The sequence below is a fragment of the Serinus canaria genome, chromosome W (assembly GCF_022539315.1).
Source record: "Serinus canaria isolate serCan28SL12 chromosome W, serCan2020, whole genome shotgun sequence".
Classification (NCBI taxonomy): domain Eukaryota; kingdom Metazoa; phylum Chordata; class Aves; order Passeriformes; family Fringillidae; genus Serinus; species Serinus canaria.
This window is the reverse complement of record NC_066342.1, coordinates 11,643,727-11,663,062: the sequence shown is the minus strand read 5'-3', so window position 1 is coordinate 11,663,062 and position 19,336 is coordinate 11,643,727. Positions and strand designations below refer to the sequence as shown.

At 41.4% G+C, this 19,336-nt stretch overlaps 1 protein-coding gene across 1 annotated transcript in view; it reads right to left on the bottom strand.

Moving 5' to 3' along the window:
* LOC103824645 (ceramide transfer protein) overlaps window positions 1-19,336 on the bottom strand; it is a 163,106-nt gene that overhangs the window by 46,974 nt on the left and 96,796 nt on the right. The window contains 2 exon segments of the mRNA XM_009099941.4: window positions 1,400-1,538; window positions 2,321-2,428. Of these exon segments, the coding sequence (XP_009098189.2) occupies window positions 1,400-1,538; window positions 2,321-2,428 (247 nt within the window).

Below are 19,336 nucleotides of genomic sequence, written 5' to 3'. Positions count from 1 at the left end.
CTTTTTTTTTTGACCACTATCAATATTACCTTCAGAAACCATCAGGAGACTAACATTTTCTCAATATCGAAATTTAGCACTTGATTTGATGGCAAGAAGAACATTATCTTGGCGTTACAACCGGATAAGCAAGGAGCCACAATTGAGCAACTATCTACTCTTTTACACTAGAAAGTTCTCAAAGAAGTGGAATGGTACTTATCTATTGCTTTCTCACTATCAAAAGTTTCAGGCTACCAGAACAAACATAGGAACGAATATTAATGCCTTAGAAGAGTGCATGAATATGACAAGCTGTGTTCTGGGAAGAACAATTCAGAGAGATGTAGACATCCACACCTGAGTCTACTAGGACTTCCAGTGTGCACTCAGTGCTCTAGCTACAGTCAATACATCTCAGGAGCATTCATTATGGCAGAACCTTTGCCTTTTAAAAAAAATATAATGTTCCTATGAAAACTAATAACCTATTGCTTTTCAAAATAAAGAGAGAAGACTGGTTTTGGCTGGGATAGAGTTAATTTTCTTCTCAGTAGCTGGTACAGAGCTGTGTTTTGGATTCAATATGAGAATAATGTTGATAACACACTGATGTTTTGGTTGTCACTAGGTAGTGCTTACTCAAAGCAAGGACTTTTCAGTGTCTCATGCTCTGCCAGTGAGGAGCTGCATAAAGGGCTGGGAGGAAGCATGGACAGGACAGGTCACTCAAACTGGCCAAAGGGATATTCCACACCATAGAATGTCATGCCCAGTATATAAACTGGGGGGAGTTACCTGGAAGAGGGGGCTGATCACAGCTTATGAACAGGCTGGGCATCGGTCAGCAGGTAGTGAGCAACTGTATTGTGCATCACTTGTCTTTCTTGGGTTAAATCTCCCTCTCTCCCTCTCCTTCTCATTATTAATATTATTATTATCTTTTACTTTATTTCAAATAAACTGTTCTTATCTCAACCCATGAGTTCTAATTTATCTCCTGATTCTCCTCCCCATCCCATTGGGAGAGAAGGGGAAGTGAGCAAGCAGATGCATGGTACTTGGCTGCCAGCTGGGGTTAAACCATGACAGAGACACAGCAATAAACAAACTTGAATTCATGTTATGGGTTAAACAATTATTGTTATATAACATCAAATGCTTAAAAGATCATTTATACAATTGACAGCTAGAGGTCAATATTTAAGTTAAGCATATTTTTATGGGAATCCAACTTCTGAAGTAAAAATAGTTAACAGTGTATGCAGAAATATCTACAATTGATCTCATTACTAAAGACTGAATTTATTATACAGACTTCATTTATATGGTATCAAATGCTATAGTAACTATTTCATGGGCTATTGCTGTGTAAAAAGTTAAATTCTGTGGAGATAACAGTTCTCAATTACAGTTTTACCTTTATCCCTCTGGAGTTCATCTTTGGAAACTGCATCTGCACAGGCATCAAAGTATTTCTGTAAAGTATCAACTTGTCTACACAAGATGTCTCTAAAGGTTTCCATTTCTGCAAGCTTCTCTCGTAAGCTATGGCCTTTCTGAAAATACAAGCAAAAAAGGCTCAAATGCTTCTACAGAGTCAGCAATAGTTTAATGCAAAAAAAAAAAAATGGATTTCTGCAATTATGAAGAATGAATTCTTTAAGCACATCAAAGAAATTTCAGATATAAGCAGCTATAAAATACTGGTAATGTTAGAAGAACATAAGAAACTGTATAAAAGTGTTTCTTACTCATTTTGTCCACTGGTCTCAATTTTTCATCTTGATTTCATCTGCTACTTTAGAGCATTCAATAAAAGTTTATTAAAAACACAATATTATATACTATGAGATTTACACCTATTTACCAGAAAACAGTCAGTTCTAGTTTAAGATCTTTATTCTAGCCTTTACTCCCCCTTTTCTTCTGCTGCTCCTCTTCTGCCCCAACCAATTTCAAATGTTAAATATTATACACATGAAACCAAGAAAGCTGTCATTAGTCAAGTCACAGAATCAGCATTTCCTTTCATCTAGAAGCACTGATATTCTCAGCAGTACACTAAGAAAGACTAATGAATCCTCCCACAGGTTTGATTTCCTTGCCATTTGAAAATGACACCGTAATTTAAGAGGGATAACTGCATAGAGGCATGAAAAAGTTTCCTGTGTGAACTGTTCATCATCGCATGCTGAATTACTAACACTTATAGTAAACTAAAGATTTGTTTGGGTTTTTTTCCCCTATAATTGTGTTAACAAGTCTTCACATAGCTTATTTACTTTCCAGTTTTGTGTGTTATTTAAACACCAATACTAAGAAAATGTTATTCACTAACCTTGAATGAAGAGGTGGATGTTGCAGAGTATCCACTCGCTCCAGAAACAAGAGACACCATGGAGCCATGGCGTCGTAAACTTGACTCTGATGCATAGCCAGATTCAGTCTAAAAACCAAACCACACACAAAAGTAGAGCACTGAGGCTTTTAATAAAAAACTAGTGAAAGCAAGTTTAATATCTCCTCTAAACTAGCCCATTTGTTTCTTGTCAGGAAGCAGCAAGGGCTTAATAACTTGGATTGCGTCTGCAAGTTTAAAATGTTCATGTAGTAACTGTAAAGTTACTATGAATCATTTTTTTTGTTGTTATTGTGTTGATCTGGAAAAAAAAGTAGTTATCTGTAATTTATTGTGTACCCCTAAAACGGTAACTAATTGAATAATGCAAAAAAATTGAAAAAATCTATTGATTAAAATAGCATGAAAAAGATAAGAAAATATTAAGTTTGACAAATGTCCTCACAAGTAAAATAGAAGAAGATAGTGAGGAACTGTAAGAAGAGTATTTTCCTAAAGGTTAACATAAAAAGGCCCACACATGACAAAGAAGAAGAAAAACCCTGAAAGATAATGTAAGACAGTGTTGGAAAATCTCATTCCCTAACTACTGTACCAGTCTTTATAGTATTCATTTCTATGAATACTATAAAGACATTCTTCATCCCAGGAGGACCTTGAGATCTACTGACCTTTCAGCCTCACCTCTGTGCCTGAGAAGATCATGGAAGAGATCCTCCTGGAAGCCATTCTAAGGCACATGGAGGATAGGGAAGTGATTTGGGACAGCCAGCATGGCTTCACCAAGGGCAAGTCCTGCCTGACCAATCTAGTGGCCTTCTATGATGGAGTCACTGCATCAATGGACAAGGGAAGAGCTACAGATGACATCTATCTGGACTTCTGTAAAGCCTATGACATGGTTCCCAACAACATCCTTCTCTCCAAATTGGAGAGACAAGGATTTGATGGGTGCACTGTTTGGTGGATAAGGAATTGGTTACATGGTCACATCCAGAGGGTAGTGGTCAATGGCTCAGAGTCCCAATGGACATCAGTGACAGGTGGTGCCCCTGAGGGATCTGAATCGAGACCAGTGTTATTTAATATCTTCATTAATGACATAGATGAAGGGATTGAGTGTACCCTCGGCAACTTTGCAGAGGACACCAAGCTGAGTGGTGTGGTTGACACACCTGAAGGATGAGATGCCATCCAGAGGGACCTGGACAAGCTCAAAAAGTGGACCCATGGGAATCTCATGAGACTTAAGGCCAAATGCAAGGTGCTGCACCTGGGCTGCTTGGTTGCACTGGGCAACCTCTGGTATCAATACAGGCTGGAGGATGAATGGATTGAGAACAGTTCTGCCAAGGACTTGGGGGATACCAGGGAATGAGAGGCTGGACACACCCGAGTCATGTGCACTTGTGGCCTAGAAAGTCAATTGTATCCTGTGCTGCTTCAAAATCAGAAGGTCGAGGGTGATGTTTCTGCCCCTCTACTCTGCTCTGGTGAGACCCCACCTGGAATACTGCATCCTGCTCTGGGGTCCCCATCACATTGACCTGTTGGAGCAAGTCCAGTGGAGGGCCATGAAGATGATTAGAGGGATGGAACACCCCTCCTATTAGGAAAGGCTAAGAGAGTTGGGGTTATTCAGCCTGGAGAAGGCTCCAGGATGAGTTTACTATGGCCTTTCAGTACCTGAATAGGATCTAAAAAATGGCTGGAGAGGGACTTTTTACAAGGGTATGTAGTGATAGAACACGGGGGAATGTCTTTTAACTGAAAGAGGGAAGGTTTAGATTAGATATTAGGAAGAAATTCTTTACTGTGAGGATGGTGAGGCACTGGAACAGATTGTTCAGAGAAGCTGTGGCTGCCCCATCTTGGAAGTGTTCAAGGCCAGGTTGGATGGGGCTCTGAGCAACTTGGTCTAGTGAAAGGTATCCCTGCCCATTGCAGGAGGGGTGGAATTAGATGATCCTTAAGGTCCCTTCCAACCCAAACTATTCTATAATTCTTAAGATATATAGCTAACATTGTATACTGCATAGTCATGGTTAAGTCAGAATGACTAAAGGACTGCTGCTCATTGCAAGGAGAAGGACAGACCTCATACTGAAGAATAAAGGATACCCCAGGACTATCACAATAATGCCATCATCCTAGCCCCTCTAACATGTCTGTGAAACTCTCCCATTATCTGGCATCATAGAGAAGTAACTGTAGAAAGACCCACTCCAGGCACATCTCAATCATAAAAAAATCAGATGGAAAATGATGCCATAGAATTATAGTTGCTTTGCAAAACAGTAATATATGTGTGTTAATTAATGATTGGTCAAATTATGTTGTATCTGAACACTTGAAAGGTAAAAGAACCATGTGTGAAATCACATTTGATGTACCCCATTTGAATGGGATACCTCATGACCATGAATAAAGAATTCCTTGTAATTTTATACTATACATCCTCACCTCTCTGTCAACATGTGTCAGTTGCAAAATTTCTGTGACAAAAGAAACAGATGGTTCAGAGCAATATTTGAAATTTTGTTAATAAATTTGATCAAGTAGACAGAGAATACTGTAAAGGATCTTTGACAGAATAAGAAATACTGCAGCAGCAGAACAATTCAGGGCAGGGAGAAGGAGATATGTTCATATGATATGGAACAAGCAAGAAGCAACAATGGAATTCTAGGTGTTGGACTTTTGTATAAAATTTGAAAACGGCAAAGGCTTTGGGAAGTTGAATAAGTGCTGATAAATTAAGATGCAAATGAACTTACAGAGTATTAAAAGAAAGGAGAAAGGACACAAAGCTGTAGTTAGTTATAACAGGAGAATTTATACAATACTGCAAATGTGCAGGACAAAACGTATATTTGGGTTACAAAGGAGCAGTGGCAGAGAAACACAGTTTTGGAAAAACTAAAGTATGACTTAAAAGAAAAATGTGACTTCCAGAATTAGCATAATTCCTGAATGAATGTGACTGAATGAGATTACTCAGCCAAAACAAGTTAAACGGAGCCAAGAGTCAGTTTCTATCTGGCGCATTCAAAGAATGAGGTATAAGACAACAAAGAATTGAGGAAACAGAAGAAAGAGAAATAAGTATCAGAAGTAGAAGCAAAGTGGAAAAATGCAAGTATAGTTAGCAATGGTATTCTAAATCTTGGTGGAAAATGGCTAAGTAATCATCAACTTAAAAGAAAAAAAAAAAGAGAGAGAAAGAGAGTGAGAGAGAAGAAGGGAGTGAAAAAGAAAAAAAAAAAAGAAAAAGGACACTCATAAGTTTAAAAGATAAGGCACATCTTAATTGCTTAATTTAGCAAAAAAATTAACTTATCTGAGATAGCAGAGAGTTTTTTAATGACAGCTTATAGTGAAACAACATAAGGCAAGATACATTTAGAATTTTCTGTTATAAATAATGAATTTAAAGCTATTTTATGCTAAGCAAGAGTGCTAGAAATATAGTCACAGAAGTGCTAAAAGGTCAAATTTTTAACAATTAGTACTACTATTTGTTTTAAACAATAGCTTTGAAATATCTATTGGAATAAGCTTTTTATTAGAACGTTTGCATTGGATACACAGGGATCTTCTAGAATATTAGTTCAAGTGTTAAGCAGTATACCTAACTTCGGCAACATATTTGGTATACTGGACCACGTTTTGAATTGCATTGCACTTGTGTTACAGTACAGAAATTATATGTTAATTCACCAGATTGGAATTTCAAATATAACAAAACAAATAATGAAGCCTTGATTAGGTTTTTTGCAAATACTCAAGGTAACGGCTTTTGGCTCTTTAGATGGATTTTAAGACTTTCAAAGGCTTGACAAGTGAAAACAGAGGAAGTAAGGGAATAAAAGGATTTTTAAAAGAAAAATTAAGAGTTTTAGGCATGCAATACTATAATTTAATTTCAGAAGTGTTTAATTAGTATAAACCTCAAGAGAGTATTTTGTAAGAGTTTCAAACCTCAAAGCATCATAAAACACTTCTGTTTAGATTTCTTCTAAATGCAAATCTAAACCAAACTTCACTGTTTTCCTCGTAACTTCAATGTTTACTTAATCATACACTACAAATATTTAAATTACTTGGAATGTGCTTTTACTACAGTCAGTTTGACAGTAGGGACTCATTCTGTTTTCTGTTTAATTGGATATGATTTAATGAACAGATCAGTTTTAAAATGTAGCCAAAATATCCATTGCATTGAGGTCAAAGCATTTTAACTAAGGACAGCAAATGTTTTCTGGTTTTCTCCTTTAAGTGGGAAAGACATATTTATGTAAACTTGAATTTAAGCTTAAGAAGTGAAATTTCTGAATGTTCCTATTTGAAGATTTAATCACTCACATCTTAATAGTACTACTCTAGTACTATTGTATGGTTTGTTGTCAGCTCACACATACTTTCCCGTTGTCTCTCTGCAGCATGGAGACAGAGTACTTTTTTATTCAAGCTGGCTTCTTTTTGTTAGCTGAGGCAAGAAGTTTTTCCTGGACTGCATTGTCCTAGGGTGACTGTTATCCCCATTCGTGTATATGTAATTTATGCTGGATATTATGTTCTGTGCCTTTAAGACTGGCAGAGTGAGTTTTGTTTTGGGCCTCTTATCAGCTACTCAGCAGGACATACAGATAGCACCAGTGCATGTTGTGGCTTTTTTTGCTTTTTGCCCTGCTTTTTGCTTTCGCTCTTGCTTCTGCTTCGCTTCTGCTTTGCTTGCTCTTGCTTTTTTCCCCCCTTCTCATTAGTTAGTTTAGCTAAACAGTCCAAATTCCTTTCTGGACTGTTCCCCCCACCCCGTTGGACCTGCTGACTGCTCCGGACTGGGATTTAGAACACCAAGAGAGAGTTTACACCTTGTGACTGCAGCAGCTGCCTCGGCACCGGAGGGACTGATAACAGCAAACCCCCAGGAGAGACTTTTCTGAATTTGTCATCTTTCTCAGAGCAGTGGAAGAGTGGTGTCATCCGGTATTGTTCATTGTGTGTGCTGGGGGGTGCTGTGCTTGTCAAACAGGTTCTTTCCACCTCTCTCCGAGGAATTCTTCCCGAACCAGTTGGGGGAGGGGGCCGTGTGGGTTTGCTTTTGGAGAAGCCCTTTTTGGGGATTCTCTCCCAAATTTGCCCTAAACCAGGACAGCTTCTCTGGTGATTTCTGTGGCTTCTTCTGGAACTGTCCTAACACCAGAACATCGCCGTGAGTCCCACGCTGTGAGTCCCAGTGAGGAGGCTGCAGGGACTCCTCATCCCAGCTCCAGACCTCAGGTAAAAGCCAAGCCACAGCTAAGGAAAGAACTCTGAATCTACCAGCTTTCTCCGCAGTGAGGAAGTTTAAAATCTAACATTATTCGTTTTCTTTTCCCTGTGCCCTGCAGGGCACTTTTTGTGGTAAATAAACCATTTTTTTCACTTTCCTTCAAGAAATTCATTTCATATCAGTGGGCAATGGAGTGCCAAAACCTGCCATCTTTAGAGGAGATGTTCATTTTAGGACATTTCCTCCAGAACTTGTCTCAAACTGAGACACTTCCTTTCAGGTAGTTGTAGAGAGTGATAAGGTCTACTCTGAACTTTGTTTTTCTCAGGCTAAACTTTGTTGCCCTTCTCTGAAATTGATCCAGCACTTCAATGTCTTGTAGTGAAGGGCCCCAAACTGGACACAGGATTTGAGTATGGCCTTGGCAGTGCCTAGTACAGGGCAACAAGCTTTTCCCTGGTCCTACTGGCCACACTATTGCTGATACAGGCCAGGATGGCATTGGATTTCTTGGCCACCTGGGCACATGTTGGCTCAAATACAGCCAGCTCTTGACCAGCACCCCCAGATACTTTTCTGCAAGCAGCTGTCCAGCCACTCTTCCCCCAGTCTGCAACACTGCATGGAGTTATTGTGGCCTAAGTCAAGACCAAGCACTTTGCCTTGTTGAACCTCATACAGCTGGCATCATCTCATCAATCCAGCCTGGCTAGATCCCTCTGCAGAGCCTTCCTACCCTCTAACAGATCAACACTCCTACCCAGGGCCCAAGGAGGCAGCAGACTTCCTTGTGAGACAGGTCCGATTGGCATACAGGGTGCTCCGTCTCCCTCAGAAGAGAATCACCTGCTACAATTACCCTTCTTTCTTTTTTAACACCCAAAGTTGCAATCCATCTGGTTGACTGACTTGTTCTGGGTAACCCTTCAGATAGACCTCTGTTTCCATTATCATTTGCCTGACATTTTAATTTGTACAGTTTTTTTTCACTTTCTCCAGGCCCACATTGGGTACCAATATATTTGTCCCACTTTGAGACAAATTTAGGAAGAAACATCCCAAAGGGGTGTATCCTCTTGAAAAAAGCAGATTCAGGCATCCCCTCCCCTGTTATGTGGGGTCGTTGGTGGGAGACAGGGACAACACAAACTCTCAGAGATCTAGGCGACAACAGTGTGTTTTATTGTTTGGACCCTCCTTATATAGGGGGTTTGAATTTCCGGGGCTTAGACAGCTGATTGGTTGGGATCTCTCTCCACCCAGATCTCTGCCCAGTGGTCTGCTTACATCTAAGATTGAACAGGGTTGGCTGAGGGTCCCCTGTATAGGTTTGAATCCAACTTATCCAGGCACTTGTTACTGTGACATTCCCCCACCAGCTCAGAAAAGGTCCCCGTGAAGAAAGTGAAAACAACAAACTGTTTATTTAATAAGCAGACTGCTCACAAGCATGAAAAAAATTAATAATGTTAAATAATAAAACCTCTCCCTGTAAGAAAAGTTGGTAAATTCAGAGAGTCTTTTCTGTGGGTGTGGCTCGGCTTTCTCTCTCCGGAGCTGGGATGCAGCATCCTGGGCACCTCTGGGCCATAGTGTGGGCTCCTGATGTTGGTCTGAGTTTTCAGACCGGAGCAGAGATGAACAGTTCCAGAAGAAGAAGCCACAGTCCTGGGAAAACTTTTGCCTTAACTCACAGACGAGAAACTAGCTGAAAAAGCACAGCTGTCCTCCTTCTGCAATGCAGACAACACAGGAAACTGCAGCTGCAGCAAACCTGGAGGAGGATATTTGAAGAAAAAAAAACTGTGCCAAAAGAATTCCACTGCTCCCCCCCTTTGATCTTAAAGGCACAGAACTTATACCTGGACAAAAAAGCATATGATAGGGGATACCCGACCATACAGTCACCCCAGGACACCTACACAAAAAGCATTTAGGCAGTTTTAACTATGTGCAACCAAGGTGCAAATACAGCAGACTAAGCAGCACACAACACAAATCTGAAGTGTGTGCCCTTACAGATCATATTCACAAAACTGTCTCAGATAATTATGGTTTAGCAGCCAAAGGAAAAAAAAAAAAAAAAACTCCATCAAGAATACTTATTTGTCAGAAGAATCAGAAAAAAAGCATTGCTTTATAACTGATGTCAGAGACAAGTCATCCTGCTCTCAACAGACACATGCAAGCAGATTATTACAAGCATGAAAACATACATCATGCAAAACCCCACTGTTCTACTACCATAAAGAGCAGGTCACTGCTGCATTTGTCTCATAAAGCAGATTGTAATTTTTTTTTCACTGCAGAAATACTCAATTACATTGACAAGAGGAATGCGGACACAAGCTTCTGTTTAAATAATTTTTCATTTCCCATATAAAAATTGGAAAAGCAGGTAGAGTGCAGATGATAGAAGCCAGCAGTCTCTTCTTGAAAACAAAATAATTTGCAAAAGTTGTATCAATTCATAGCATCAAGCACTAATGTTATATTACCATTTTGAGTATATAGATGCAGTTCTTTAAATTCCATGCATACATCATAGCTTGAAAGCTACGGACAAAGCTGGCATTTCTTAGTACATTGAAACACCTTCAGCTTTCTAAGGCGGTGCATGAAATCCATTAGTCCTTTGAAACTTATTTTCATTATGATAGAGAAGAGGAAAGGGCCACATGATCCAAAGCTTCCTGTTATTCTTGAGCAGGTGTGGTATCGTTCACAGGGGTCCCAGGATGAGGGAAGAGACGAGAAAGCTGACTCCATGTATCAGAAGGCTTGATTTATTATTTTATGATGTATAATATATTAAAACTATACTAAAAGAATAGAGGAAAGGATTTCATCAGAAGGCTAAGCTAAGAATAGAAAAGGAATGAATAACAAAGGCTTGTCTCTGACCAAGACAGTCTTGCCAGGTGAACTGTGATTGGCCATTAATTGGAAACAACCAGATAACACCAATCACAGATCCACCTGGTGCATTCCACAGCAGCAGATAATCATTGTTTACAGTTATTTCTTGAGGCCTCTCAGCTTCTCAGGAGGGAAAAATCCTAAGGAAAGGATTTTTCATAAAACATGTCGGTGACAAGCAGGTGCTGATATCAGCAACAAGGCAGTACATCAGTGTCCTAGGGTGACGTTATGATGCTTGTATCCCCATTCGTGTGTTCTGTTTATGCTGCATATTATGTTCTGTGCTTTCAAGACTGGCTCTGAAGAGTGAAAGTTTTGTTTTGGTTTCTTATCAGCTGCTCCCCCATGGCTGGCGGGACACAGAGATGGGACAGTACATAGTGCTGCTTTTGCTTTTTGCCTGGCTTTTCGCTTTGCTCTCGCTCTTGCTTCTGCTTTGCTCCTGCTTTGCTCTTGCTTTTTGCTTCTGCTCATTAGTTAGTTTAGCTAAACAGTCCACATTTCTTCCTGGACTGTTTTCTCCTTTCCTTTTTGGACCTACTCGAACCTGCTCTGGACTGGGACCTGGGAAACACTGAGAGTTTGCACCTTGTGGCCTGCAGCAGCTACCCCAGCGCCAGAGGGACTGATAACAGAGTGATCACCCCAGGAGAGACTTTCTGAATTTGTCATCTTTTTCAGAATGGTGAAAGAGTGTTGTCATCCGGTATTGTTCATTTTGTGTGCTGGGGAGTGCTTTGCCTGTTAAACAGGTTCTTTCCACTTCTCTCCGAGGAATCCTTCCTGAACCGGTTGGGGGGAGGGGCCGTGTGGGTTTGCTTTCTGGAGGGGCCCCCTTTTGGAGGTTTTCTCCTAAATTTGCCCTAAACCAGGACATCAGAAAAACTGCTTTTAATAAAATAGCTAAGTATTCACAGAATCATAGTGCAGACCTCCATTATGGCTCACACTAATCCACCAGTTAAGGATTTCCTAAAGTGGGTAAATAATACACTGGAGTAAACAAAGACTCACTGAAAAGCTCCCTCACTTAAAAAAAAAGCTCATATTTTTTGCCATATTTTTAAGGCATTATTTTCATTATGTCTCAATAAAGTGCCTGTCAAGCACTTCCATGTATATTTGTCCACCAAAACAGATATTTTCAGTTAGCATTATAAATTATTTATTATTTTACATAACACAAGCAGCAGGCAGCACCTTCAAGACATACAGCTCACCCTAGGAAGTATTAAAACAGACTTTAGGATACAGTGACTCTAATAATGTTTTCTGCAGTATTTGGGAAAAATCTTACCAAAACATCTATGAGATCAAACCATAATATGTTATAAAAACAATACTGTAAAAAAAAGTAGCAACACAAAATGAAAGAGGTGGAAGGTACTATGAAAGACTTGGCGGATACTAAGCAAAAAAGCTCTATCAAACACCAGTGTTCCAAGAGCAATTTTTAGACTTGCTGCAGAAGTTTCAAGAATGAAGATGAGCCACAGAAGGGCTACCTAGGGATTGCTGTAGACAGAAAAAACAGACCCTACAGGTAGGGCATTCCAGGATGCATTTCTGTGGATTGAAGTTAATTTTATCTTTAACATGCATCTGTAGGTTTTATTTTTTCAATTGTTCTAAAGGATCTGACAACAGATAGTTTCAAAAGCAAGGCAATTATCAGGAAGGTAGAGACCGAAATTTCACAATACAGGTTACAGTAGATGGATGATGATTTCCCTGCCTACAGCCCTCTCAAACAGTGCAGGAGACTACTTAGAGAGAGCAAGAAAGCTTCTAACCTGACCTTTCTTTGCAACTGCAATAACAGGTAAAGAAATGTAAACATATTTTTCCTGCAGCAGTGATAAATGTTGCAACTTCACAGTAAATAAACATACTACATGCACAGGAGGAAAAAAATAGGAATTCTGCAATGAAAAATCAGACAACTGAAAAATAAAAGTTATAATGATACAGCACTAAAATTATCATAACTGCTCTACTCATTCATTCAATCTAAGTAACATCTTTTGGGTGTTTAGTTCTCAAACACCATACATTTTTCCTAATTTACTGTGTGTTGCCTGCAGACAATAAGCACCTTTAATAGCTGCATGAGCTAGAGTGGTACACAGGTTAATAAGCCCTGGAACCACATACTGCTTTCTAAAGAAAGGGAAAGGGACAAGAAGTAGTACAAATAAGACAAAATATTGCAGAGAGAGAAGAGAGGAAGAGAACGAGAAGAGGAGAGGGAGGAGAGGAGAGGAGAGTGAGAGGTAGGGAGAGGAGAGGCAGAGGAGAGCGAGAGCGAGAGCAGAGAGAGTAGGAGAGCGCGAGGGAGAGAGAGAGCAGAGAGAGAGACGAAGAGAAGAGAACGAGGAAGAGAAGAGAAGACGCCGCGCAAGAGAAGAGAACGAGAAGAGAGAGATAGCGAGACGCACGAGAAGAGAACGAGACAGGAGAACGAGCAGAGAGAAGAGAAGAGAAGAGAAGAGACAGAGAAGAGAAGAACGCGAAGAGAAGAGAAGAGCAGAGAGAGACGAGAGAGCGGCAGATTGACAAAGAGGCAACCAAAGGCAAATGACTGGCCTTTGAGAATCTTTATCTACACAGTTCACACTTAGGTTTAATTACATGGATGTATACTGTTTTTTCCATGAATTCCCTTTAACTGTTAATGTGCACAGGAAAACTATTCACCAAATATTATTTGGTGTCTTTAAATCTTAAGATTTCATACAAGCTGAATAGAAAGGGTCAAGCACTCCCTTGAGAGGAAGGAGAATGAAGAAGAGCTAGGACATTGAGCAAAAGGACACTCAAGCTGACAGAGAAAGTTCTGCTTCTCAGGCTCAGGAACTGCTGTGGGAAAGTGTGATTTACAGAATAAAACTCTTTCCTGAGCAAAGGTGCCAAAACCCAATGTGACAATACCACTTTGCTCTATATACTGACTTAATAATAAATCTAAAAGAAGCTTGTACAACTGGGCAGCCAGGCTATAGCAAGACTGGAAGAGGGCTATTTCTCCCTCCTGTGAATCTAGGCTGTCAGGAGGGGGACAAGCAAGATCTACACAAGAACCAGAAATCTCCATTCTGTTGTTAGACACTATCAGGAAAGGCACTGATGTTCTGGCCTCAGCTACCAATGCACTAAAGTTTACCTGCTGCACTTAAACATTATCTTGTCACTGCCACATACAGAAATAGGGTGGGTATAGTAAAAGCAGGGCAACCCCAACGAAGGGAGAAATTATACATCTGACTCCATGATATCAGAAGGCTAAATAATTATTTTATTATACTATATTACACTACATCTAAACTGAATCTGCACAAGCACTCAACTCAACTGCCCAGAGTCTCGTGACTGTCAGGCAACAGTTCCAACACACACACACACACACACACACACACTTGATCAATGAATCAAAACAATCACACCAGAATCCAATTACCAATTCCCTTCAGGTAAACAATCTTCCACAATGCATTCCACTTGTGACCAACAAGAGGAGCAGTAAATGAGATAAGAATTGTTTTTTCTTTCTCTGAGGTTCCTTGCTGCGATTTCCAGTAATATCCTTGGGAAGTTATGCCTTGCTTTTCTCTGTGAGGAGAAATGTGGCCACAGGGTGGGGATTTTTTTCCTCTCTACTCAATCCTCAGATATTCACCTAGCCATGAGAATAGAAATCCATTAAATGCTTAGCATATCCCAGAGTATGCAATATGTAGCAAGCACTGAAGCATAAAGTCAGAATTGTCAAAGATCAAAAAGTCCATGTTATATCTGACAGGATTTAAGAAAAACTGATCTTACACCCTAAGAAAAATTATTATAACACATAATTCAGTTTAAACTACATTTTCAGAAGAATAATTTAGGGGGAAAAAGGAGGGGAACAGACAAGAGTTTTGCTCTTAACAGTGCTTGTTTGCATCTCGCACCTCATCAAATCTAATTAATTTTTCTTGGCTTTCAAAATGTATTCTCAATTCTTCCTACTTCCTTCCTGCTGTAGTCCTTATTTTTATCAGGTCTCAACACCCACTTCCCTTAAAACTCCCCAAATACCAAAGAAGACTCACTGCACCAATTAGAGTTGAACAAGAAACGTTATATGAAATAAGGGAATCGCTGGGACATAGAATCCTTAAGGTTGGAAAAGACCTCTAAGACCATCAAGTCCAACTGTTTACCTAACACTACCCTCCATCTTCATCACTAAACCATGTCCCCAAGTGCCACATCCACACATTTTTGTAAACTTCCAGTGATGGTAATTCCACCACTTCCCTGAGCAGCCTGTTCAAATGCCTCACCATCCTTTCAGTGAAGAAAATTTTCTTAATATCCAATCTAAACATCCCCTGGTGCAACTTGAGGCCCTTTCCTCTTGTGCTGTCACTTGTTTCCTGGGAGAAGAGACTGACCCTACCCTTTGCAAAAATGTCCTTTTATGTAGTTGCAGAGACTGATAAGGTCTCCCCTCAGCCTCCTTATCTCCAGACTGAACAACTCCAGTTCCCTCAGATGCTTATCATAAGACTTGTTCTCTCTTAAGACTTGTACTCTTGTCCTTTCACCAGCTTCACTGCCTTTCTCTGGACTCACTCCAGCACCTCAATGTTCTTATTGTCGTGAGGGACCCAGAACTGAACACAGTATTTGAGGTGTGGCCTCACCAGTGCCAAGTACAGGGTGACAATCACTTCCCTGGTCCTGCTCACCACACTATTGCTGATACAGGCCAAGATGTCATTGGCCTTCTTGGCCAACTGGGCACACGCTGGCTCATGTTAACCTGACTGTCAACCAACACCCCAAGGTCCTTTCCCACCAGTCAGCCTTCCGACATTTTTCCCCAAGTCTGTGGCATTACAGGGGTTGCTGTGACCTGAGTGCAGGACCCAGCAATGCACCTTGTTGAATCTCAGAAAATTTGCCTTGGCCCATCAATATAGCCTGTCCAGATCCCTCTGTAGACCCTTCATACCCTTCAGCAGATCAACATACCCACTACACTTGGTGTTACTGCAAACTTACCGAGGGTTCACTTGATCCCCTCATATAGATAATCGTTCAATATATTAGAACTGGCACTAGTACTGAGCCTTAGGGGAACATGCATCTTTTTTGTCATGTTCCTGATATAACCTCAAATTCCTAAAGGTGGCCAGGGTTGAGGTTTCATAAAAACAGTCCTTTCTATTTGCATCAAAATGATGTTTGTTTAGAAATGAAGCTCAGTCTGGTCAAATATATAAAACGCAATGGATGTACCAACATTTAGAAAAGTTAAATGAAAGCATGAATCAGTTTACAAAGACTAGACGTACCTGATTCTTTAATTCTCATATTAGTCTGTAGGTCAAGAACAAGTCTAACATGATAGAAACAAAATGCTAAATAGAAAAATTATCTTAACACTTAAGTATTTAGACATAACACCTAGTCTCAGATACAGAAAGGAAAAAGATATGCATATAGCACAGCTCTCCCCTCAAAAGGCTCAAAGCACATTCAACAGCATTAAGGTTTGCTGCAACATATACTTATGTATTCAAAAGAAACTGCCAATTCACTGGCTTTGCCCTGAAGTCTTCTTTCAGGAAGTATACATGGTCCAGTAATAAGTGCACTTAGAAAAATTAGTAACATTAAATGATGAGCAAGGTCATATGTTTTAAGAGTTCCTAAAATAAAAAGACATATCAGTGCAAGTATTACATATCAGCTGAGCAGCCCCATCTATACTTGCTTACTCAAACCAGCAATTTTAAGGTAATAGAAGTTATTTCAGGTTATCAGGGGGAAGAAAGATGAACAACTCTCTCCCTATTCCCCTCCTCCCAAACACCAATATGTTCTAACGCTCATGTTCATAACAATAAATATTAAACCTTTCTTCCTCCTCTCCCATTTAAAACATATGTTCAAGACACCAGATTTTGATTACTCTGCAGCAAGTCCATTCACCTAGATGACACTAAAGAGACAGCAGATGCATACTTTCATGCTTTGTTTTCAGAGAGAGAAAAAAAAATTATTCTTTTACAATAGAAATTATATTAGGATGATTACCTTCAAAGCTTCCAATAAAGGCAAGTGGGCATTGAATTAAATATGCAAGAGATGTCCCAAGTCTTATTGTTTTAAGCTTTTTGGCTTAGCCCTTTGTTTCATCATGTGTCATTCTGTCAGTTACAAGCACCAAAATTCCCTTCATTTCTATGAAATTAAAGTATCAAAATGATCTACCACAGTTGTTGTCACAAAGTGAATTAATAACACCTTTAAGTTTACTACTCGAATCCCACTTGTTTATAGAAATGAGACCCATTATCTACTGCATGGCCGATTGTGTGTTGAGTCTGGTATCTTAGTTCCAGTCCCCTCAAGACTCAGCATTAGACTTGGTACCAAGTTTACTTCAACCATATACATTGCCTTTCATTAAATAGCATTACAAATATATTGACTGACATACTCTTAACAGCTTAGCAGTAGTGTCACAAGCTTTTCATGCTATATGATACTGAGTTAGTGCTTTTCAATATGGTTTTTGTTGTTGGGGGGGGTGTTGTGATTTTTTCAGTTGTATGTGGTTTTGTTTGTGTTGTTTTTGTGTATGTCCCCATTGCACTGCACCCATGAGGCAATGCTCTGCTTATTTGCATTTTGCCATGTAATTTTCAGGCATTCTTTAGACATTTCAGAACAGCCCGGGTTGCCAATCTGGCTATGTTGTGGTGTGTGTTCAGTTCCCAATTGAGTTATCTTCCCTGTTTTGTATTGTTTTGTGATGCTTCCCCCAGTTACCCCCCTATACCCAGTTCGATGGTTCAGTCCTGGTCCCCCCTTTCCCTCGAATGGTGTTCTCCCTGTCTGGGCTCGCTGCCAAGCCCTTGTCTCCACCCCCGTTCCCCTGGCAACTGCCCCTTTCCCCTCCTCCAGAGTCCCGTTCATCTCCTGAAACCCCCCCATCCTTCCAGAAACTTCTCCCTTCCACAGGGGGTGATTGGGCAGGTGCCCTGAGCCCCTCCTTCGTTCGTGTATCACTTGTTGCCACCCCTGTCAGTCACGTTGAATTCCCCTCCTCAGTTTCTCCCGATTGGTTATTGTACACCCTTTTATATACTGCTTCTCCCCCTTTTGTCCCGTCTTTTCCCACCTGGACGCAGTGGCGTCTTTTCCCACCTGGACGCGGTGGAGGAATGATACATTAAAACCACTGGGCTACACCGGGCGTGTTAAGACCCTCTTTTCTCTCGGCTTCTCCGCCTTGCCGCTTCTTTTCGATACTGTTGCTGTTGTCCTGCCGAAGCGCTGCCCGGACGTCCCTGAAGGATCCCGGTAGTGCCCCTCGCTGCTAGCTGCTGCTGTGCTCTGAGCTAGCCCCGGCCGCCTTCCCCCCCCGCTCGGACGGAAGTGCTTTCGACACAGCAGCGCAGCAGTTTGGCGCCCACCGTGCGGCAAGAGAAGACCCCCTCGCCCCGCGGCAGGAGTCAGCAGCCTCGAGAGGAGTTTTGCCTCCTCTTCGTCGTCTGCCGCTTGCTCCGTGGTCGTTAAACTACCCTGCTCGGGAGCAGACCCAGTTTTAGGGGTAGGGCTCCAGACAGGGATCGGATCGACACCTCCCCGCACCCAGGAGCCGATCCGGGATCGAAGCCGCGGACTTCGGAGTTTTTTCCCCACTTTCCCGCTAGTAAGGGGTGAGTAACTCCAGCTTCCCAACTTCGAGAGTTGCCCCCTGCCTTATCTCCCGGTTTCATCCGGTCGAGTCGAGGTTTCGCCCTGGGCTTGGTGAGGTTGGGGCTAGCGGTTGGGGTTTTTTGTTAGGGCTTTTTTTTTGGTTCACTCCGAAGGTTCGTTTTTGAGGGGCAGAGATGGGTTGCAAACTCTCTGTCCCCCAGAAAAGAGTTTATTACCAAGTTGTGGGTACCCTTGTAGAGAGAAAAGTTAAAATTGTTAAGCGGGAGTTAAAAGATTTAATCATATGGTTGTTCATTCAATTTCCAGAGATCTCCCAGGATTTAGTTAATAAAATAAAATTCTGGAATTCAGTTGGAGACAAATTAGCACAATTCGAATCCAAAGGGAGATCAAAAAACAAAAATTTAGTTTATTGGACCTTCCAAATCATTACAGCTCTAAGAGAAAAACAGAAATTGAAGGAACAACCACCCCCCCCATTCGTGTTCTCCCTACCCCCGTGTTCCAGACCCTTGTCCCACCCCTTCTCTCCCTGAGAATAGCAGAACCCTTAGGAGAGCAGCCCGCGAGAGCACCGCGCCGGCTTCCTACCACCCGCCGGGCTCTCCTCAGGGTTCCCTGACCCCCCCGCCTCCAAAGTCCTGGCCAGACTTCGGAGAGCTCTCTCCAATCCCCCGATTCCTTTTCCCCCGAGTCCCCAGTTGTACATCCCAAAGTTAGATTTGCAGTTTCAGAGGGCAGCAGCCCCCAGACCTCTTCACAATATGGCTCCCATGGAGCCCAAAATGGCGGCAACTGCATGGCTTTTCCCGCCATCAGTTTTTCTTCTCCCCATAATCCTTTCCTTTCTCCCGCCAACCCTTTCTCCTCCCCTACCCATTCCTATAACCCTGCCCCTAATTATGTTAATTCTTCTCCCAATCCCCCGCCTTCCTACACACCCCTTTCCCCTCCTCCTTCCCAAGCCCCACCTTTTGAACACGTCCCTCAGGCGGAGCCAACTCCATCAGCTCCACCTCCTAGCTCCGCCCTGGTTCCCACACCTGACCCCGCCCCTTGGCTTCCGGGTTCCCACGCCC